At 38.4% G+C, this 23,464-nt stretch overlaps 2 protein-coding genes across 2 annotated transcripts; one reads left to right on the top strand and one right to left on the bottom strand.

Moving 5' to 3' along the window:
- Positions 1 to 2,001, top strand: LOC112187128 (GDSL esterase/lipase 1). The gene is made up of 5 exons (XM_024325786.2): positions 1 to 372; positions 445 to 566; positions 809 to 1,033; positions 1,105 to 1,360; positions 1,575 to 2,001. The coding sequence occupies exons 1-5, from the start codon at positions 111 to 113 to the stop codon at positions 1,796 to 1,798; spliced, it is 1,089 nt and encodes a 362-aa protein (XP_024181554.1). The 5' UTR covers positions 1 to 110; the 3' UTR covers positions 1,799 to 2,001.
- Positions 2,002 to 10,966: 8,965 nt separating this feature from the next.
- LOC112184764 lies at positions 10,967 to 12,095 on the bottom strand. Its single transcript, XM_024323004.1, has 2 exons — positions 11,774 to 12,095; positions 10,967 to 11,676 (listed from the first exon to the last, which is right to left on the bottom strand). The coding sequence occupies exons 1-2, from the start codon at positions 12,093 to 12,095 to the stop codon at positions 10,967 to 10,969; spliced, it is 1,032 nt and encodes a 343-aa protein (XP_024178772.1).
- Positions 12,096 to 23,464: the final 11,369 nt, after the last annotated feature.

Below are 23,464 nucleotides of genomic sequence, written 5' to 3'. Positions count from 1 at the left end.
AACTTTAATTGTTCCTCTGACAAAGATTAAAGTTGTTGCAGAACATAACCCATTTGAAATCAGACATAAAAGGATCCCCAAACGCTAGTCTCCTACTGAAGTAACTCACCATGGCCAGTCTTGGATACCTTTACTCTCTGTTACTAACCCTCGTCAATTTCGACCCAGTAAGCTTCTCTCCCCACCGATCCACACCAGAAGCAAACCACAAGGCCCTGTTTGTGTTTGGTGATTCACTCTTTGATGCCGGAAACAACCAATACCTGAATGCTAGTGTGGAAGGATCAGCAGTTATCTGGCCATATGGGGAAACCTACTTCGACCATCCCACTGGTCGAATCTCCGATGGCCGCATTGTCCCGGATTTTATTGGTAAGATGATCGGTCAGTTATGAGTTGTTGGTTTTCTTGATTAATCCTTAGTTGCTTGTTTAATGGCTGCAGCTCAGTTTGCAAATCTTCCTTTGCCACCACCATACCTGGAACCTGGTGCTCATCAATTCAGTGATGGAACCAACTTTGCTTCTGCCGGAGCTGGTGTTCTGCCTGAAACTCAACCCGGAACGGTGGGTAGAGGTCACTTTCGTACTTCAGAAGTTAGTGTTAGGTCCATATATCTTGCTTAATCCTTAACTAAGTTAGCTGAACTAGTATTCTTGATAGATTCTATATCAGAATAAGTTAGTTGGTCCAATTAGGAAATCACTTTGTTACCAAAATGTTTAGTTTAAGTGGTTTTTAGTTTTATATATATATATATATATTTATTTATTTATTTTAAGAGCTGAATGTCCCTTTGATTTCCCAGATAGATCTTCCAAGTCAGTTGAGCAATTTTAGGGACATGAAGAAGTCACTGCATCAGAAATTGGGTGACAAAGAGGTTAAGAAGTTGCTGGGGAGAGCTGTTTATTTCTTCAGCATTGGAGGAAATGATTACATTAACCTCTTTTCCCAACAGCCAAAAGCTCCTCATAGCTACAAGAGGCAATATGTAGCAATGGTGATCAGGAACTTGACCATTGTGCTCAAAGTAAGAACATCTGCTGCTCTGCAATGGAACTTGGATTTTTTTTATGAACTGACCGAACTTCATTTTTATAGGAAATATATGATTTAGGAGGAAGGAAAATTGCATTTCAGAATGTGGCACCTCTGGGCTGCATACCTGCAGTGAAATCAGGAAATCCTGATGTTGGTAGTAAATGTCTTGAAGAACCATTAAAGCTGGCCAGACTACATAACAGAGCTCTTTCTACTGCCCTCAAGAAGTTAGAGAACCACTTACCAGGATTCAAGTACTCAATATTTGATTACTATAATGCACTTGGGGACAGAGTTAACGATCCTTCAAAATATGGTAGGGCTATTTCATTCATTGCATTCAGTATGCTTTTTGGCTAGCATTGCTTATTGTTGGTTCCTACACATTGGAGAATTGGACCTGTTGTCTCAATTTTGGTCTCTAAACTCTAATTTAGAGACTAAATCAAGATAAACTAGAGTTTCGGGTACCAAAAGCAAGATTAAAAAACCCTAATTATATTTCTTGTTTTGATTGCTGAATTGTGAAGGCTTCAAGAATGGGACATCTGCTTGTTGTGGTAGTGGGGCATTTAGAGGGTCTAATTGTGGGACAGAACCATACGAGTTATGCAGCAACGCCAGTGAGTATGTGTGGTTTGATGGTGGTCATACAACTGAAAGTGCCAACCTCCAACTGGCTGAGCTAATATGGAGTGGACCTTCAAATGTGACCGGGCCTTACACTATGAAACAGCTATTTGAACAATCTTGATTCTAACAGCATATGCCCTTCAGGCCTTATGAGTCCAGGCTGCTTTGTAGTTCTAAAACCTCTTTCATTATCAGTCTCCTAAATTTGTGATTTTTAGAGGGCTTTTAGATGTTCATCTTGGAAGCCATCGAAAATTCCTTTAATTATCACGGGTTGTATATAACCATGTATTTATTGTTTTGATAGTATCTTTTTTAATCACGCCTCTGCTGGTACTTCAATCATTCTGGAAACTAGAAGTGAGGGTCTTTCCAGTCCAGACAGGACCACAGTTTGTTACCGAACAACTAGTGAAGAAGACAACATTTTTCCCCACATGTGCTTCAAACTTCAAAATTCAAAAAATGAGTACTAAAATATCTGCAATGTTTTCTTCTTCAATTACCTAGAAATGTGAAGCCACAGTCCCCCGTATTTAGATTTCAGGTTTAAAAAAACTCAGGGAGGTTTTATTCTGCAAGACCCATTTAAACCGCAATTCAATATTAATTGGTACACTTTGTGCTCAGCATAATGTGATCTCATGGCTTCCCAAAGGACAATGGAGGCTTATCAGGGCTGTTATCAAGAAGCATGGCCTACGTTTCAAACTTTCAATGATCCAATTTTGGGTGTGACGAGAATAGCCACTCTCTTTTCATAACATCTAGGCACTAATCAAGGGTTCAGGTTGAATTGGCCAAACTGAAGATCAACGTCCATTCCAAACTAGGGTGATTCATAACTCGCATGATTTAAACTATATTATTTTGGGGAATAAGCCTTTGATCAAGGCCTAACTATAGCATCTTCTCAAAAAAAAAAAGGCCTAACTATAGCAATTATTTTCTGCGACATAATTGTTCAAATGGAATTGTGGAAGGAATAAATTAACTGAATCACAGTTTGGTGAGTTATATGTGCCTATGTGGTAATTGATATCACAATTAAATATTATCGAATTTGGTCTTTTTAGCATTGTTTAATCTTAACTACCATATCATACGTTGTTTCATAGAACTTGTCATATCATCGTTATGGTGACATTTCCGGAGATGATTTGAATTAGCTCCAATTTACTTTTGTTGTCAATAGGCTTACAAGCCATCATTGAATGCGTTTTAGTACATTTTGAACATGGGATGAAAAATGACGTTTGTCTTTCTGCTAGTTGACTTTAAGATGTTATTGAGATTGTCGGGATTATTCATTAGTTATAGCCTATAGAAATAGGCGATTAATTTAGTTGGAGTTTGGCTTATTCAGCTCAAGGTATCTATAACCACTCATGGAGGTTAGGTCTTAGGACAATCAAATCTGTTTTCTTTTTTTGCAAATATGTTTTCTAGTTGATTGAATGAATTTCTTTTTTCTTTTCAAAAAAAATGTGATGGCATAATAAAATGCGGTAGACTCAAAAAAAAAATGATAGACTTTAAACAACCTAATTTGCTCACTGTACTTACCAATGTTCTAATATCGCTAGGCGGTAGGGAATTAGAAGAGCACATAGTCGGATGTCTATTTTATTTTTATTTTATTATATACATAAGTGCAGTTAAAACCGAAACTATATCTAGGCTCTGTTAGGTATTGAAGTTTCATGAGAATTTCTGCTTATTTGAATTTCAGTTCGTTTGATTTTTTTTGTTGTTGTTGTTGTTGAAAGAATAGATAATTTCATTACTTAACCATAGCCAGAAGGCACGTACATCAATCGTTGTCTTATACCAAAGTCATAGGTGGCACAAGCCGCCAAACAAATTAACATGTAACCTTGATTGCAAACAAAATTAGCTCACTTATTGGAGCCTAAAACAAAAGGACCCAAACTCTCACTATCTAACTCTCCTAAATAATAAATCTAGTCGCCTAGTGACCTCAATTGGTGTACAAGTACAACCTCAATCGATTCCCTTCTTCTCTGGATCTGGATGGCGGTGGTTCTAGCGGGAAGCATTGGAATCCACTGGCTCTGGCAGGATTCGGCCTTCCTATTCTAACGTGCAGGTCTTCGAGCACTATTGGGGATGGTTGGAGGCCGAGCTTACTTGCCTGGTGCGCCGGTAGAGACAGTCGAGGCAAAGAGATGCTGGAGGCAGGCTCTGTGCTTTCGAGTGGAAGTCTGGCTCGGCACTTGGAGGTTTTGGGGGGTTGGGTCTGGACTTGGGCTTGGCTACGGAAGCGGCAGTGGTTTTGATTAGAACAAAGGCGGTCCTGAGTGCTGGGCTGGCTGTGGCAGGCATGATAGCCGTCTGGAAGCAGATTCCGACAGCCGGGGTCGTGGCTCGTTGTGGACTGTAGAAGAGCTAGGGTTTCTTTTGGGATCAGGTCCTCAAGTTGTTGGGCTTAGTATGTGGGCCCTGCATGGCATGGAGGTTGGTGGTTTATTGTGGCAGTTGGTTACTTTGGGTCTTGGGCTGTCTCTACGTTTGGGCCCTTCCTATTAGTAGTTTAGTCAAGTGTTACTTGAACCTGAGGGCGCCTCCTCTGCGTAAGGTGGTCCAAGGTTCGTAGAATAAGTTCTCTCCTAACATGGCTTAATATTGACATAGCCCTCTTAGGTAAGTCATGTTGTGTAATTACCTATATTTGATTATATTAAGGTGTGACGTCCTTCTCTTTAAAAATAAAAATAAAGTATATATAATTTGTTAGAGAATGCCCGTGTTTGACAAGGCAAGATTATGTTCGCCTCAAGAGTTTAGGCTCTATGGTCTATATAATACTTTTTTTTTTGTTATAAAAATGGTGGTCGGGTGGGACTACCACTCCGGGGCCGAGAGCAACATGGGTAAGACCCCTCCCCATAGAGTGTTTTTCACATGCGGATGATCGAACCAGGGACCTCCTTACTACCAGGAGTATCACTGTAGCGTTCGCCCAACATGCAGAAACAGCTTGCTACCACTGCACCAAACCCCATGGGTGGTCTATATGATACTTTGGCCTAACCTTCGTTTGAATAAGTTCATTTCCTTGAAAAGTAATATAGAAGAAAATTCAATGACAGATAATCAGAAATTGTACTCATCGAGTTTTGTGGTGATTTTATTTTTTCCGCTAGAATGGAGGTTCATTGCTGACTAGATGTTGCTCCACAATCATTAAGGGTTGAACCAATTCGTGTATGCATATCCTACACGTGAAAGAGCAATTTTGTTTGTATGCACATAAAAAGGATTGGTGAAGATGTAGATTGGAGAATAAACTCGCGAAAGTTATATGCCACAAGTTGGAAAAGATAAAAAGCTGAAAGAGACTCATTGGAGACTAAAGACGCTAACTTCCCCTCTGGAAAGCAGAGTCAGAAAACCATGTTCATCTCTATCTGATATGCTCTACCTATTAGTAGTTAGATGCTGACACTTTATGCTCAATTAGGTGGATGGAGAATCCAAAGAACTCAACCTCCCAGAGTCCCACTCTACTCATCAGATTGGGAGGAATCATTAGAAAGGCTTCTTTGACAATTTCACGCAAAGTGAGATTTGAAATCAAATGAAATATGAAGCACCTAGCTTTCACTGATCTCACTCTCTCAATTATTGCCCTCAAAATTATACGGGTCTTTTTCTAATGCAAATGCAGGCAGAGGTCCACCACGTTATGATATGATTAACCCTCACTTGGAAAACAACTCTCTGCCTAAACCAAGAAATTATATGGAAATATGCTATTCATACATCTCAGATTTTAAGCTGATATGTGATGCTGACAAGTGTGATGTTATTTTTTCTCTTATCTTTCCACTTTTATGTGTGATCCAACAACCTAAGATAAGATTTTCACCAAACAATACCAACTTAAAATGTGTTTTTCTCTCTACTGTCATAACATATGTGTTTTGAAAGTCTTTTTTTTTTTTTTTGAATGGGGGGTTTGGAATCCAGTCAAACTGGGAGACTCATCCCCACGCCTCTATTATTAGAGTGAATTTGTCGCATCGATGGGGATGTAATACCGATACCCCGAGCGCTCATAGAAACATTACATAAGTCTTCATAGAGGACATCTTGAATAAATCCCGGCACCTCATTTAACATAAAATCAATAGTATGATCTAAACTAGCAAAGTGCACTAACCTGTTTTTCTTTTTCTTTTTTAGTAGTGAGGTGTTTTAAGTCGTTTTAGTCTTCTTCTTTTTTTTCCTTGAGAGGAAATAAAAGAAAGCAAATTTATCCCTTATGGACTATAGATCAATATACAATTATCAAAATATATAATAGCATACACCTCTTTAGAAAATTATCGAACCATATACAAAGTTTTTTTTTTCTCTCAAAAAAATATGGTAATAGGTCAGAGAAGAGGACTTGCGAGACACCTTTAGCAAGTTGTATAATAGATATTGAAACGCTTTACCTAGATCAAGCGATAATTCAGTGTATGAGTTTTTGTTTGGAACACAGTCATATACGTTAAAGATTTGAAACTTGTAATCACCACGACCTGTATTATTGTTGAGGATATATAAAACCTATCCAAGCCTATTGTAATGCCCCAAGCTGCCCCTCACCAGCTTGAGCACGTCACAGTGCCACAAGCCTCTAAAACATAAACCGAACGCTTGATTTACATTCTAGAGAACCGCTAGGCATTTTGTTTAAAAACTTTTCGTAGAAACACAGCGGAAGCTACACATATTTTTGAGGTGAAAATAATTGAGTTGCTAAAATTTATTTCATTCGTCTAGAACTTGAAATGAGTTCTCACACAAGAGGTACGAACTCCAAGGAAATGAGAACTCAACCAACATTGACACAAGGCTAACTATTAACAAGTCTCGGAATACGAAGTTCGAGAAATAGAATTTAGATATAAGGTTCAAACGACGATTTACCGAACTTGTTTCCGCACACCCAGCTCCTTCCGTTATTGTCCCGTCACCAGTGCACAGTACCTGCATCCACACTGTTGTAGGGGTGAGATTTCGTCCTCGTTGCTCAACAGGAACTCTGTCTCGACTAGATTTGAAAATCGATAAATAAATTATTGAGGCCTCAGTATGAAAACATGCTTTAACCAAATATTTCAGTGAACGACAAAACTTTTTAATAATGCTTTCTGACTCACAAATCGATGCAAGGTACTTAAGTAAACATGCGCGCTGAAACTTACCGGATGGCCGGTCCCATAGACCCACTACACGACCTTATCTCAATTAATCTGTAAACCAGGTAAGCGTAGCGAGAGCGTCCACTACCTAGCTACACACACGTACCAGGCCCGTCATTACGATCGGAATACCCGGACGACCGGTGTAACTAACCCTCCGGAGGTTTTGGGGATCGAACCTAAGGAAGTCAGAGCCACCCTTCGCTCTCAAGCCATCACATTTCTCACATGGTTTGGTTAGTATGCATTGTATTTGAACATAACCAAACCATACCAACTAACATGCATCATTTAATAACAATATAAGAAAATCATTAACCGAGGAGAGTCCTGAATCCCCACCTGGATTTCGATGCTTTCTCTCACGTACTCCGAGAGTCGCGAACCTTCCGTTCCTCGAGTAACTGGATCCTAGATTCTGACATTTCGACCGTTAATATCTTTTGAACAATTATACGAAATCTCGACGATTAACAAATCGTACAACCAACTTTTCCTAGTTTGACCAGGAGTTGACCAACTTTGACCATTGTTTGACCAATCGAGATAGGTTCGATAATTAACTTAGATTATCGAACATTCACTTGAAGTTACGTTATCCACCAAACATATATTGAGTGCACCCGATTTACTAAGGCCACCCAATACATGTATACACATTAATTTCTTTTCTTTACTTAACGATTGTGTCGCACAATAATTCGGCGGAATTACTAAGGACACCCACACTACTTTAGGCCACTTTCACCATATAATTTCACTTTAACACTAATCCCAAATACTAGTCTTGAATAAAAATGCATCAACAATATCGTTCAACCAACAGCCAAGGCAATGCTAACAAAACATAAACTTGATCATCCAAGTTCATTCAAATAAATACACGACAACCCATTCTGCCTATGCATTCAAACTTATAACCAGGATATCTCAATCTCAACCACAGCACAACAATTCATTCAATCTGTCCTCCCAGTTCAAACATATTGTCAAACCACCAAAACTACACAATTCAACCAAAACCAACCGGCAACAGTAACCAAAATACCAAGACGGAAATAATTCAAGAACCCTTCAGCCCACAAGTTCGAATTCGTCACAAGAACAGCCTTTCAATTCAAGGTTTGAAATTATACCTTCAAAACTCTACGCTGATCAAGCTCAGGTTTACAAAACCTCTTGCCCGAAACTGGAACGTTGCTGAGCTGAAGATTTTGATGCCAACAACCCAGCAAGCCTCTTAATTCCTCGTCTACAGGTGACTCGAGATGGAAACTAAGCCCAGAAGGCGCCCGAAATGTCTCCAGTGTCGAAGAACACGGCGGAGCCGTGGCTACCCAGAAACGAAATCGTCAAAACTTGATTAAATCGAAAAACTAATTTTACTAGGGTGTTGAGCATGACGAGGAGGTGAGTTTCCATACCAAATGCAGCTTAATCGGTCGCCGGAAGTTGCAGAGGTGGCCTGAGATAGATCGGGGCTTCCCGTCGTTGCTGCTCCGTTCATCGCAGGTGCATGGACGATATGAGGATGTAGGGAGGTAGGCGACGCGGAGATGAAGCTGGTGGTTGTCCGTCAGCGATCGGTGGCCGGAGGAGCGGTTTCCGGTCGAACCCAGTCGCGGGTCGCGTTCCGAGTCGGAGAACTCTGGTTCTCTCTCTCTCTGTCTCTCGATCCTTCTGGATCTCCCAACAGAGCAGCACTTAGATATATAGACTGATCCACTTAAGGATGGACGGCTAGGATCAAGCGGTGGGTGAATCAATGGCTGGTATTTCACCACCTATTTTCTATTTTCTTAAATGATTTCCAAAATCTCAAAACTTTGGAAAATCGTTATAAATAGCTCGGGTAACCAGAAAATTCCCCGAAAATTTCCACGAACTCGTCGTATCGTGCAGTTTATCATTCAATCCTTAAATCGAGGATTTCACTTTATGAAAATTTAAGAAAATTTTCTCGAGCATCTTCACCTTTATCGAGATCGTTGAATAATTTCTCGTACAATCTCCGCTAGGCTCGATATATTTTTCCGGGGCTCACACCTATCATGCATGATGAAGACATCTTAACTATCAATCCGAATTGAGTTTATATGTAGTGAAAGGACGGGGTTCAAAGCAGGGACACAGCTATGCTTAGGGCTACTTAGGCTGTAGCCTATAGGAAATTTTAGGCCAAAATCTACCAAATAGGGGTATAGCCCAAATAAATAAAAAAATTATACTAATGTTGTAGGTCGACACACTCTCAGACTCTCCCGTAGGGGCTTCCAGCCATGACTCCTTCATCCCCTTCCAGTCCACCATCGAGCCACCTCCACTGCTCCACGCGGTCACGCCTGAGTCCCCTTATGTTTCCGGCCTCTTTGTCTATTCCAACGACAAGCAAAAGCTGCAAAACCCTCTGCTAGTCTGCTACTTTGCTTCACAAAATCCCAGGTAAAAACGAATGTCTTCATACCCTTTAACAAATAGAAGGAATTAATGGCCACCCATGTCTTTAACTCTTTGTTTTTGATCGTTTGTGTGGGTTTTGGCCTTTTGATTGATCTGAGATTTGTAGTTTGTGGGTTGTTGATAGGTTTGATTATTTTAGAGAAAAATTCATTGTTAGTGCCTGAACTTAGGTGCCAAGGCCAACGTGATACCCAAACTCTCAAGTGTACTAATGTGATACCTGAAGTCCTAATTTCGTATAAACATGGTCCCTCCGTCCAAATTCTGTGACGGCTCCGTCTAAATGCTGAAGTGTCATCCAAAAGATAAGCACAATGACATAAATAACCCCATGGTTCGACCGAGATTGGATTACCTCTAAATTTGATTGGGCCCACCAAGTATTCCCTCCATATTTAACCGTTCCCATTGTGATTTTCCCTCCAAAACATCTCAATTGTCAAAGGCAACTGACCTGACTTCATTTGGACAATTGAAAAACATGATTTCACTATATTTCAACCTGATTGAATGACATTATCAATGACAAATAATGAAACATGAATAAGCAACAATCAGGTGCATGTAAGCAAAACATATAATTTGTTACTGTATTAAGCAAAAGATGCTCAGAAATGAACATTAATACTGATTCAACAGTACATATAATTTGTCCATGAGTCAAAACACATACACATAAGGGGAACAGTTCTTGAAAAATGAAATCTAAGAGAGATTGGAACAACCAACAATGGTTTAAACTCCAGCATATTCAGAGGAAGGCTAGTTGGTTTGCATAGGCTCTGATGCACCTCTGTTAGGACCTCTTGTTGGATTTCCTTGAAAACCTCTTGCTGAATTCCTTTGACTCTTCCTTGCAGCAATTCTTGCTGCAGGATTCTGGCTACTTTGAGTAGGAGGTTGGTGAGTAGATTGGGAAGTTGATGCACCAACATTGGGACCAGAAGTACTCTCCACTGTGGTCTTCAATTTCTTCCATGTTTTCCTCAATCTTATGACTTGTTCCTTCACATTAGTGCTCCTCTTAGGGGCAAGGGCTCTTTTAACCTATAAATGAATCATAGAAGCCAACAGAACAACATAACCATACATGATGGCCTTCATTGTGTTCAAAAATGACAAATCAACAACTAGCATAAAATGCATACCAACTCAATTCATTTGTTTCAACACAACCAGCAAAAAATGCATACCAACACAATTCATTTGTTTCCACACAACCAGCTAAAAGATGCATATGAGGTTCAGAAACACAAACCTAGTTTTTCTGTCTTTTCTTACTTCCAGCTCCACTTAAGGTTTCCTCTCCCTGTTTCAATCAATTAGTTTAGTTAGGTGATAATACATAAGCATTTAAGCTAAAAGATCCATAAGAGGTTCATGAACTCACAGCTGCAGCCCTTGGTTATAGGACAACCCAATTTGTTGTGTCCTTGTTGGCCACAGATCTTGTAGAACATCTTGATTCCAGTTTTAGGCAGTTTACCCTCTTTAGGAGCAGGTGGTGGTGGGGCCTTTTTCTTCTCTCCTGGTTCCTTATGCCTCTTCATCTTAGGCCTACCAGGCTGCACCTCAAAAGGTAGAGGTGCAATGAGATAGTCAACTGGCTCTCAGTCATCCTCCCCTGCAATTGGATATATCATTGGGTTGTAGGACTCCAAATAAGATGAAGGCATGAGGTAGTCATCACAGTATAGGGCTGTCTCCTGCTTCTTGAACCTGATTGCACATATAGCATGCACACATGGTATCCCACTGAGCTGCCACCTCTTGCAGGTGCATGTATGGAGTCCTAAATCTATAACATGCTTACTGCCCATGTCACCACTTCCAGTAATTTGAAAGATAAATTCCCCACTTCTATGAGCTTTATAGCATGTAGCCCTCTGCCCAATCTTGTCTAATATCTTTTTAATCATAGGACCAACTAAATCCTTCCACCTCTCACAAGCAACCCTTCTATTTGCATTCCTAACCATCAAGTCCATCCTAATCTCCAACATAGTGATAATAGGCTTATCCCTAGCATGTAGTATGGTTGAATTAAAGGACTCACACAAGTTGTTTAGCAGGATGTCACACTTGGACTCATCTCTGAAATAGGCCCTACTCCACTGTGCAGGGTTCTTGTCTTCAAACCACCTCCATGCTTGCTCATTCAACACCCTCAGCTCCTCCATGTGTCTGTTATACCAGACCACAGTACTTGATCTGGCAGCATTCCAAACCAGCTGTTTAAGCCCCTCACCTGGATGCTTTGCCTTGAAGTTATTGTAGAGATGCCTAACACAGTGCCTATGCTCTGCATTTGGAAATAAACCTGAAACATGCATAAAGAAATAGTTAGCATTCCATATCTCAATTACATTAATAAACAGCAAACTGTTATCTCAACACTTAGATGCATAAGTACTAACCTGCAATGGCATTTCCCAGCCTCTTTTGCTTATCAGTCATAAATGTGTAATTGTTGTCCCTTTTTATTTTGATATCCCACTTCAGATATTGAAGGAACCATGTCCAAGTCTCTTGGTTCTCAACCACTGCTATGGAAAATGCAATTGGGAATATCCCATTGTTATCATCGATGCCAATGGCTGTTAAAAGTTGTCCAAGGTGATGCCCCTTTAGGTGAGCACCATCCAAGCCTATAAGAGGCCTGCAACCCTTCATCCGACCCTCCTTCCATGCTGCAAAGCATATGTACATCCTGTGAAACCTCCTTACAGGACCATCCATTTGAGTCTTGATTTCCACAGTAGATCCAGGGTTGCTTCTCAACAGCTCTTCCTATATGCAGCAAGCTTGTTGTTCTACTCAATATAGTACCCCTCATTTATCCTTTTGGCGGCTCTTTTTGCTCTGGTTATTGTTTGCACACCCACGTCCAACTTGAACTTCTTCTCAATGTGGTTGTGGATGCCTTTCCTAGACCAATTCTCATCCATCAATAGTTCTTTAGCTACCTCTTGAGCTATTCTTCTATAAGTCAAAAAATGACTTGTTTCCACTGGACTGCAATTATGCTTGTTGTTCAGAGTCTTGATAATCAAGGTCTCAACCTCACCTTTAGTTGTGCTAGCATACAACCTAAATGGCCAATCCAGTTGACAATTCACCTCTATCTTCTTCTTTGAATTTTTTTCAAACCATTTTCCCAAGTTGATTTCTGATAGCACACTCCTTTACAGCTTCCTTCAATTGCTCTGAATTTGGGAATGCTAGACCTAACTTAAACTTAGGATTTTTTTATACCAACAGATCTGATCCAAGGTCTGATCTTCACTCCCTTAAATCCCCTCTTTGGAACTGGATTTCCATCTTCATCTTCATCAGTCTCACTTCCACTTAAGCTATTTAACTCATCTGAATCATGTACTTTATCTGAGCAGTAGCCACTAAAACCTATCTCATCAAATTCTGGCACAACCCTTGGTTCAGAGACATTTCATTTTCTTGAAACGCCACATCAACAAACTTATCAGCATGCATTAAGATCAAATTTGAGTCAACATAAAAGTATCACCCTTCATCACTGTCTCCATCTTCATCTACAACTTCATAATGCTTCTACCATTAGTTCCTTGTGTTGTACCTAGGCTTCCTACCCCTTTTCTTTCCCTTACCTTCCTCAGCATTTCTCTTCCCTTTCTCATGTGCAGCTCTCCTGATTTTTTCCCAGTTCTCTTTTCCTTCCTCCTAGCAGCCTTCTGTTTCTTTTTAGCTAGTCTGGTCTCAACTCAGCAGCTAACTGCTGCCTAACAGCAAATGCATCTGCTGCCCTCTTTTCAACAGCCTGTCGTTCTCTAACCTCAGCCTCCTCTCTTGCTCTCAACTCAGTAGCTTCCCTTTCTCTTTCCTTTACTATCTCAGCAGTCCTCAACTCAACCTCTTGCCCACTTAAACCTGTAGAAACCTGGCTCTCCCTCAACTCAGCAGCTTCTCTTTCAACCTTCTCCAAGACCTCTTGTAATTTCTTCTCAGCTTCCTCTTTTTCTCTCCTCTCTATTGCCTCAAGTTTGCTTCTCAAAGCAGCCCTAACAATAGGGCTGGCAATTTCAGCCGAGAAGAACCGTACCAGCCATATTTGAGCATAACCAAAGCAATTGGTAGCCGACTTCATCGGTAACCGAAGTGTTGATACGGTTATACCGAACCGAATCCATGTAAACGGTACGGTAACGGTATTAATTTTTAGCTAAATACAGTATATCGTACCATACGTGTATTTCATACAAACCCCTAAAGAGGTCAGATCGGGTTACTCAGTTTCTCAATTTATCTCTCAGCCTCTCGCCTCTCTCTCTCTATATATATATATCGAACCGTGGAAGGTAGAACACTATAGAATCCAATCCAGCTATTGATTCAATCCAATCAATCCATGGACTCATTCCATCATCCTCTCGATTCAATCCATGATTCCATCATCCAGATGATTCAAATCCATTCTTCCTTTCCCTCATCAAATCTCAAATCCAAAGCTAATGGTTCAGTTCATATCACAGGCATCAAGCTTCTCAGGCCAATTGATACTCTTGTTCTTGGCCAGATGTAAATCTTCATCGATGAAAAAAAGCAACAAACAAGAAGTCTAATGGAAATTAAAGTAACCCATTAAAATGCCCAGCCAAATTGAAACAACCCATTAAAACTGAGAAGAAGCAAGGGGATGATGGACTTCATTTCATGCTAGAGAGAGAAATCCAGGTGAGATTCAACTAGAAACACACAAGTAATTGAATCTGTAGCTGAAGATAAGAAGTTAAGAACCTTGGTCTTGACTCGGTTGGATCAATTAATCAATAGCTGCAAACCCACTTTCTTATTCCCCCAGAAACTGTTAATTATTGAAGAAAGTAGATCTAGATGATAATGGAATATCAAATTGGGGTATTGATATGAGTTGGGAGTCTTGGAGTCCTAAGAAACATGGTGATCAAATAGATGCTTGAAGGAGCAAAGCCCGTCAAGTGTCTGCAATCGTGTCTTGTTCTTCTCTTTTGGTGGGTGTAATGAATGCGTGTCAAATTGAGTTTGGAGGGTCAATATGAGCACCGATTATTAGAAGCTCGGTTAGAGGCCAAACCGTACCTACCCAACCAATTAAGTCGGTATACCGGATTTTGTGGTCGGTAGTGGTATGGTTTTTAGCCTACCAATCTAAGTTAGTACGGTACATGGTATCAGTCCGAAGGCTTCAGTATCGAATCGAACCGAGCCCAGCCGTATCTGGCAGAAGCAAAAAAAGGCCTTCTAACACAATGTTTCACCCTTTTAGGTTTTGCTTCTCAGGTAAGTTACCACAATGCCTCTGTCCTTCACCATTATTACCACAATGCCCCACCTCAGGTTGGCCTCCACTAGCTTGTGAACCCATGTTCATATCCTTCATTATATCAGACAAACTAGCAAAAGTTCCCTCACTTGGTCCACCAACCTTATTGTTTCCCCCCACTATCCATATTAATTAACACCCTTACCCATCCTATTGCTGCTGCCTTCACCACATTAACTTCAACATCCTCATCATCTTCCAAGTCAATGACATTTGGGCCTGGTATGGCATTTCAGGGTTCTTCTTCTGACCATTCTGCATTAAATGGTTCTTCCTCCCCCATATCTGGTTCACTATAAAGCTGACTGGCCATCAGGTTTGCTTTAAAGAAATCCCTCTCCTTCTGTCTTGAAGTCTGGTTGTTCAATGGATTTTCCCAATCTGGGTTTGGTGGCAGATCAAACTCGAATCCAGCCTCCCTTTTCCTCCTTCTCCCACCACCAGTTATGTAAACATTAATCTGCCTCTTCTTCAATGGAATCACTTTAACCATCTCCACAGCATCTCTATCATTTCGGATTTGAATCCATCCTTCACTAGGGGATGTTCTGGGTAGCTTGAAGTGGTAGGAAATGGGCAACTCCCTGTACCCCAATACATGGGCTATGTTATCCATCTCTACCCATGATATCTTCTCAGGATCTAGCCCATCCAAGTATATCTAACCCCCCCCCCCCCCCCCCCAACTTGTTAAACCTAGGAACCTTATACCTCCTCGTCCCATCTAGCTGCTTGTCAAAATAACCTTTATGGAAAATCTCCATTGTAAACAAATGATCGGGAACTGAAACTAAAATTTAAGGAAAACTAGAGTCAGCTTCTTGTAAACCCTATACCCATCTTTCAATCATCACTAACCTAAACATAAAACTCCATAAAAACTACACATTTAATATTGAAACCCAACATAAAATTGATTATTTTTCTCATTTCTAGATTGGGGATTTTAAAATTGGAAAACCTTAATTCGAAGTCAACCATGTTCAACTACAATCCAACATAGAAAACATTAGAAAACCCACAACACACAATCGATTGCCTTTATTCTCTATTGTTTATTATTTAAGAACTATGAAACCAATTTTTAAATCTTGGTCGATGAAACCCAGATTTTTTTAATTGTTGTACGAGGTGTAAATTCACTAGATACTACATAAGAGACAAAACGATTTTGAGATAGAGTTATTCAAACACTTACTGTGTGGTGGTGGTCCAGATTCCCTAAAAATCCCCCACATCTTCGTCTCCTCCATGATCCTCTACTGTCAGAGATTCGCGAATCTCGTCTGTATCCTGCGGTGATCAGACTGTTAAAGCTGATAGATTTGGAAGGGTTTGGGTATGTCTTTAATTAGGGTTAGGAGATAATGGATACACAATGGAGGGAAATCAGGTTTTAATTTCGAGGATGGCTCCATTTAGATAAAATGTCCCTTTTGCCCTTTTTTTTGGGGCACATGCTTGACACATCCGCATTTAGACGGAGCCGTCACCGAATTTGGACAGAGGGACCACGTTTATACAAAATTGGGACATCATGTATCACATTGGTACACTTAAGAGTCTAGGTATCACGTTGGCCTTGACACCTTAGTTCAGGCACTGACAGTGAATTTTTCTCATTATTTTATGATGTTTGAATTTTTTTTTTTTTTTGAGGGAAACGGAGTCAGTTCCATTAATAATATCAACGACCTCACTTGGTCAAGCTAGAGAGATTGGAAATCCCTCGTAATACAACTCGAAGCACAAATCAAAGCTACCCAAAGTAGAAAGACCTAAAAAAACAAAAAAAACCATACTAAAAAAAGAAAAATGCAAAAAGGAAAAAAACCCTACGCCTATCCAATCCTAAATCAGAGCCACTATCTTGACAAGCATTGACGCCTAAGACCTCTATGGTGTACATCACCACTCATTAACCAGTATACGGCTACAATTGTGGCAGAACAGGTAAGAGAACTTATTTGAAATAGAAAAACAAAATAGGGCTTTACCACTCCCCCAAAGTCCACATCAAGCCCAATCTAACAAAGAAAGGTGATAAGAGATTGGGATCTCCCAGCTAGACCATAAAACAGCAGCCCAGCCCAGGTAAAGGCCCAATTGCCCTAGCCCACATCCATAAACCCTTCTCCCCAAATTGGTCTGCACCAAGCCTTCAAGGGAGCAGCCTCCCCTCAGCGATCCGGGGGCTGGAGCGATGCTCCGCCATTGTCTTGGTCAAGGGAAGACTTGGCTCAAAAGATGAACCCGCTGCCTACGCCGCTGCAACAAAAATCGATCAAAATATCGCCTCCAAACTCAGAAAAACATTACCTCAAAAGTTTGCACCCGCTGCTGCTAACCCCCGACAACAGTCCCTTGCGCACCTAAGCTAGAGCTCTCAACTGCCTTAGCTGAAACCACTACGAATCAGAGCCTTACCATCGAGCAAATCGATCTAGAACAACGCTGCTAAAGAACCAACAAGACTACACCACCTCCTCGTGCCCTCGCCGTCGCTGCCTGGTCTAGGGACCATGAGATCGCCACAGCCAGCAAACTAAACCCTAGGTTTCGCTATCGAGGTCGCTCCGTATTGCTCGAAGGCCTCCAACATAGGTTTTGTTTCTTTTTTAGAAATATGTTTGATTGTTTTGGTGTTTGATTGTTTTATGATATTAGAAAGTGATTTCACTGATTTGGTCATTGAGTTATATCTTTTGTGGAGTACTGAGTATCTGAATATGTTTTGCATTAATACTGATTTCCATCTTCCTTGTCATGTTTGTGAGAAGTTGTCGTAAAGTGATATCGTTTCACATGACTTGAATTGCTTTGCAATATTAACAAAGTAATATTCTATAGAAAGATAATTCATTGGAACTCCTTGTTCTTGGTGCTACATTTGATCCTTGTGATAATTTTGTTTCATTCAAATATGAAGATGTTTGCAATCTTGCTTTGAAGTTTTATTCTCAAGATTTTACATCATTTGACATGTTTGCTCTAGATATGGAGTGTGGGTATTTTCTAACAGATATTCAAAGGGATACAAGATTTTCCAAGATAGCTTCTGTGTCTAATTTGTGTCGGCGGATAGTTGTATCAAGAAAGTCAGCATTATTTCTTATGATTGACTGGTTGATTTGCCTTGTTTTGACTCTGCCTGTTTCTACAGCAACAACAGAGCGAACATTTTCATCTATGGACATCATAAAAAAAAATAAAAATAAAAAAACTTCGAAATAAGATGGAGGATGACTTTCCTGATGATTTGATGGTTCCCTGTATACATTGAAAAAGAGTTTGCCGATAATATTGATAATGATTAAGTGATTGCTAATTAGAAGTCAGTGGGCCTCAGAGGGTACAATTCAGTTAGATTTATACTTTCAATTTTTAATTTATGGAGTTTTGGTTTTATGCCCCCCCCCCACAATTGTAAGTTTTAATAATTATGACGTGAGGATGAGTCTCTCACTGGGTTCCAAATCTCAGGAAAATAAATAAATTTCTTTGCAAAATTTTTGTATAGCTAAAATTACCCCAATCCTACATCAATTCTAGACTACGTCCCTGATTCAAAGCCAATAATTTTGTTAACTTTCTTCTGAAGTTTATGACTAGTAATGTGCAAGTGCCAACAGAGACCTATCAATTAGAGCATGTTCTGGTCAACTCTAGGCCATATCTTTTGGATGACCCTAATCAATTTAGAAACGTAACATCAATTCCAAATCGTAAATGTCAAATACATCTTTCATCTTATTTGTCACTCTCATATAATGTATATCACATTTTATAAATATGAAGTTTATATAAAATTTTACACCTCATATATAATTCCTTTAGTTGGGTCTTCATGATTTAGAAATATGATGAAAATCATATTGAAAAATTACAAACGTTGTTTTAAGCACCACAAACTGACAAACGTTATAATACCATGACAAATTGCTGGCAAAGCGAGTGTAGAAACGAGTGGGATCGGAGTTGCTGCAAGTACTAGAAATTTCCCTCTCGGATTCCATAAATGATTGCTTTGATCCTTTAAAAAAAAAAAATTGATTGCTTTGACCAACCTTATGAATTACACGTGGCGTCGCTATCGAAGATAATGTCGAAGTAAAAATCACGTGGTAGAGAGGAAAAAGGTACACGTACTGCCACATCATCAACACGTCTGTCTCCAGCTAGGTCCAAGATCTGGACACGTTGACAAGTAATTTCCAGTGGACATTGTCGTCGTCCTCGTCAGAAACCCTAGGAGGAGAACCATCAGACGGCCATGCTTCAATTTTATCCGCAACATTTAATGAAGATTTTTCTTTTCGTGCGGCGGAGGCAAAGATAATGAAAGATAAGGATGAAAGAAGATTAGGAAATGGGTTATTGTGTGAAGAACTAAAAATGAGAAGTGGTCATGGAGGATACAGCTAAACGTGTTGAATAGGTTGCCCACTTCATGAATTAGGTCATTTCTTATGCTTTAGTAGGTTGAATTAAGACGTTTAATCAAATTCTATGTGCAGCTATGTTCATAAGCCAAAGCAATCATAATCATATGTTTCGCGTTGATAAATATAATAATATTATTGTTTTAAGAAATTTTAAGCTTAGATGTTTCTAGCAAGTTATGAAAATTTTGAGCATCTTTTAATATTATGAAGAGCAATATATAAATTAATTAGCCTCAAATGATTGATCGATAGTGTACTGTTCATGTCGTGATCATCGATCTATTTAGAATTGTCTCATAAGAAAGGAGTTGAGATCATTATTTCATTTGAGATATGAATGAACCATTTGATTTTTGGATGCAAGAGGGGTCAAATTTTTCATGTGAAGTTTGAGAAATTTGTGTTTAAGTTTTGTTATGGAATAAACAAGTCGCTAAAAGTCTTCTATAAAATAAAATAAAATAGGACATACCTCTTCCGACAATAATTTTCTAGGCAAAAATCTCCCATAAATAACAAAGTAGAAATACAAAATATAAAATGGATACATCTTTTGTTGATAAATTAGTCATCGGTAAAATCCTCCCACAAAAAATTTATATTTATACACATCTACCAAGGGACTCTCTCGTCATCTATGGTACAGTGCAACACTCCCATAATTCGCCAACTAAGACAATGCTTATATTGCTCCACCAAAACACTTTGTTTTTACAATTTAAGCTACTCTTATTTCGCTGGATGCTAAAAGGTAAAAATTCATCAAGATAACGAATGATAAGCCCTAGTTTCAACTCCAACTTCTTCAATCTCTTTTCTTCTTTATTACTCGATATTGAAGTTTGAAATTTCTTGATAGGTAATTTTATTGTTATATATATATATATATATATATTTATGAATTTGATTTTCTATTAATGTGTTTTTCATAATTTGATATTTGTTATCATTCGCAGAAACAAGTTTTTGATTAAAATGCATTCATTCACTCATTTATTGTAATATGCAAATCTTTTTTTTTTTTTAACGTTGGTTGATCAATATAAATGCATTAATTGGTTTCAAATTTAATCATTCAAGGTCATCCAAAAAAAAAAAATTGATCATTTAACATGATGTTAACATGGCAGCAATTGTATGGAACAGAAATGGGGTTCTAACCACCACACTCTTCCTTGATTGCATCTGCCTTTCACAAAACAGATGATGGTTACATTAACATGTAGACCCGGCTATATTAAAATTGTTCTTTGAATTATAAGAAAGAAAAGAAGCATGTGTTCTCACATCTCCGACCACTTTGCCCACCCATGCTTATCATGTGGGTGGCTTCTCATCAATTGGTTTTGAACACTCCAAAATAATTGCTTAGTGCAAGTAACCAATTCCATTTAATTGGTTTCAGCCTCTCTTAACACTTAACAGTGTAGTTTTAATTGTACGCGTCATTTGTCACACGGATAACAGAGTTGAAAATGAGAAGTGTTACCTTTCTATATAATTGCTTTTAGTTAAAGGGTCAACTAGTTAGATTATCATGTGGGTGACTTCTCATTAATTGGTTTTTTCACCCTCCAAGATATCTTTTAAGTGCAGTAACCAATTTCATTAATGGTTTCCCCCTCGAAAGCAATTCTTTTACACACAAAATTGTAGTACCAATGACTTGGGATGGGAATGCAATTGGTCAATTGCCAAGTGAGTTTTTTATGGATATGCATATCTCTGGAAATTATTCTATGCACCGACGGTGTAAGTGACCCAACCCTTATAAAATAATCTCAACCCTTGATATTTATTATCAACTTTATTTTTAATAAATAAAAAATGTATTTAATGCAATCTAACCATTCATTTATGTTGGTGCAAGTGCACGGCGGTGCTCTGAATAATCTCTCGCATATCTCTGCATGTATATATAGTCAATGCGATTGATTTTGAAGCCAAACATTTATTTCTTTCAAACAGGTTTGGGATGACAAATACTTATTGAGTGGTGATGAAAACATTGTGCTCTTTATTTATTTTTGGTTTGTAATGTTAGTAATATTCGGGACGGGATTTAAACCAAAAAAATACGTACGTGAAGAATTCAATAACTTTAGTGAAAAATACTTCCAAAAATTTGACCATAAAATACAGAAATGGCAAATTATAACTTCTAATATTTAAATCTTCAATCAAAAATCAAAGTGAACCATAATTTTTTTTTCCAAATATTACTATTGATTCTCCTAGGTGTTTGCAGATAGTGTTGGAAGTGCTTCATTGTTTGGATTCAAATTTGCTCACCACAACTCCATACAAAACTGGCACGTGTTATAAAACATAATTATAGTTTATCATGATGTTTTATTAAAAAATTATATTTTAAGTATTCAATTAATTCTATATGACGTGGCAAGTTTTAATAGGTTGGTGATATCATCACAAAATAAATATGGTGAACAAATTTGAATCCTTCATTGTCTCTAGAAAAGTTGATTTTACTTAGATAATGACTCTTTAAACAGTCCCACATGGACAGATCGTGATGTGTAATCTTGGTTGAACTATAGATGAAATCAACATAAAGAATCCCTAGTTCACTTTGTGCCACTTGGCTACACAGGCCTACGAACCCTGGGGCAAGACTCTCAACCAAAGAAGCAATTTTTGAATGGATGGCCAAAAAAACCCTTTTTTATTTTACTTTTCTTTTCTTTTCTTTTTGATCATAAGCTTCCTGATGTATACGGGAAGTGTATTAATTGCACGACCCTACGTTACATACTTAGGATGAGGGAGTGTCAGAGTGGGAATGTAAGTTTAAAAAGATTTGAAAATCTCCTATTACGGTAACTGTTGTTTTTCATTTGTTTATGGTAATTACTAATTAGAGAAATTAGGTCATTTAGAAGAAAAATGACTGGATCAAACGGACTGGGCGGTGGCGTAGAAAATCCATATAATTATATTTCATTTATTTTTTTTGACTTTATTAAATAAATATAATTTATTTTCTTAGAGCATTTTTAGCAGATTCTGTATTGTGGCTCCTTAACTATGTTAGAGAGCATGTTTAGCCTTAATCTATTGAGAAATTTTTCTATGCTCCCGTCACACCACTTCAATCGTGTGACGCCCCAACTAAATTTTGACACATGTTCTTTTTTACACAATTAAAACTCCTTAACTTAACACCGTTAAGTATTATGTTAAGTATTATGAGGAAAGAGATTGATATGCCGCTTGTTATCTCTTTTTGACTCTCTATCAAACTCATCAACCGTAACAAACCCAGATTTAAACACCATGTTTTTCTATTTCAATCTTTTTCTTCTTCTTCTTCTTCCCCTTAATTTTATATCTATGAAATTACCATCATCTTTGAGACAAATTTCCACTAAAATTCTTAAATTAGAAAACCTAATACTTTTATGCAAAAGATTTTACATACCCTTGTTTTTCCTGACCCAGAAATTCGTCATTAGGGATCTGGCCATTTGGATAAGATAACCAAATAATCCCTCAAACCTGTGTATGTCTTGAGAAGAGGAAATTTGACTTTTTCTTTAAGACCAAAATACTCCCAGATCTTCACGAGTATGGATATTAAAAGCAATAGAAGAGAAAGACGATGTGATTGTGAAAAATAAAATTAAAGAAGTTTTCTTTCTTGATTATCAACAAGAGATAAAAGCTTAAAGTTGAGGTTGAATATGGGTTTGATGAGCTAATCTGCAAATGAGATGAAGAAAGTGCAGAATCAATGATGTTGAAGAAGAAAACGAGAGGCCAAGGTTATTTGGGTGTTTTAATATTTTATTATTTTGTTTCTTTTCAAAAAACTTTAACTGCGTTAAGTTTTTAAGTCTAATTGTGTAAAAACAGATATGTGTCGAAATTTGGTTAGGGCGTCACACGACTGACGTGGTGTGACGATCGCATGGAAAAATTTCCCTTATCTATTTTAGCAGCTACACCAGACTCCTAGGTGGCTATTTATTATAACTTTTAGCTATATCGCTCCTAAATATAGAGAGCTGGATGAGACTCGCTATAATTAAAAACATTCACTTTAAGTTATTTTATGTAATTTATAAATACATTTAAACTATTTAATCTTCATTCAAAAAATAATATTAATTCAAAACTAGCTAAAATAGATAGCACTGATGTAGACGTATTTATAAAATGGCTAGCCAAAATGACTTTTTAGCTACTTTGGCAAAACTTTGACTCAAAAATAACTAATATTGCTAAAGAAGCTCTTAGCTTTAGCAATGAGAGAGGGGGAAGTCGAACCAAAATTTAGATTTTTTTTTTGAAAGGCCAAAATTAAG

This window comes from Rosa chinensis, chromosome 2 (assembly GCF_002994745.2).
Source record: "Rosa chinensis cultivar Old Blush chromosome 2, RchiOBHm-V2, whole genome shotgun sequence".
Taxonomy (NCBI): domain Eukaryota; kingdom Viridiplantae; phylum Streptophyta; class Magnoliopsida; order Rosales; family Rosaceae; genus Rosa; species Rosa chinensis.
This window is presented reverse-complemented; position numbering and strand designations above follow the sequence as displayed.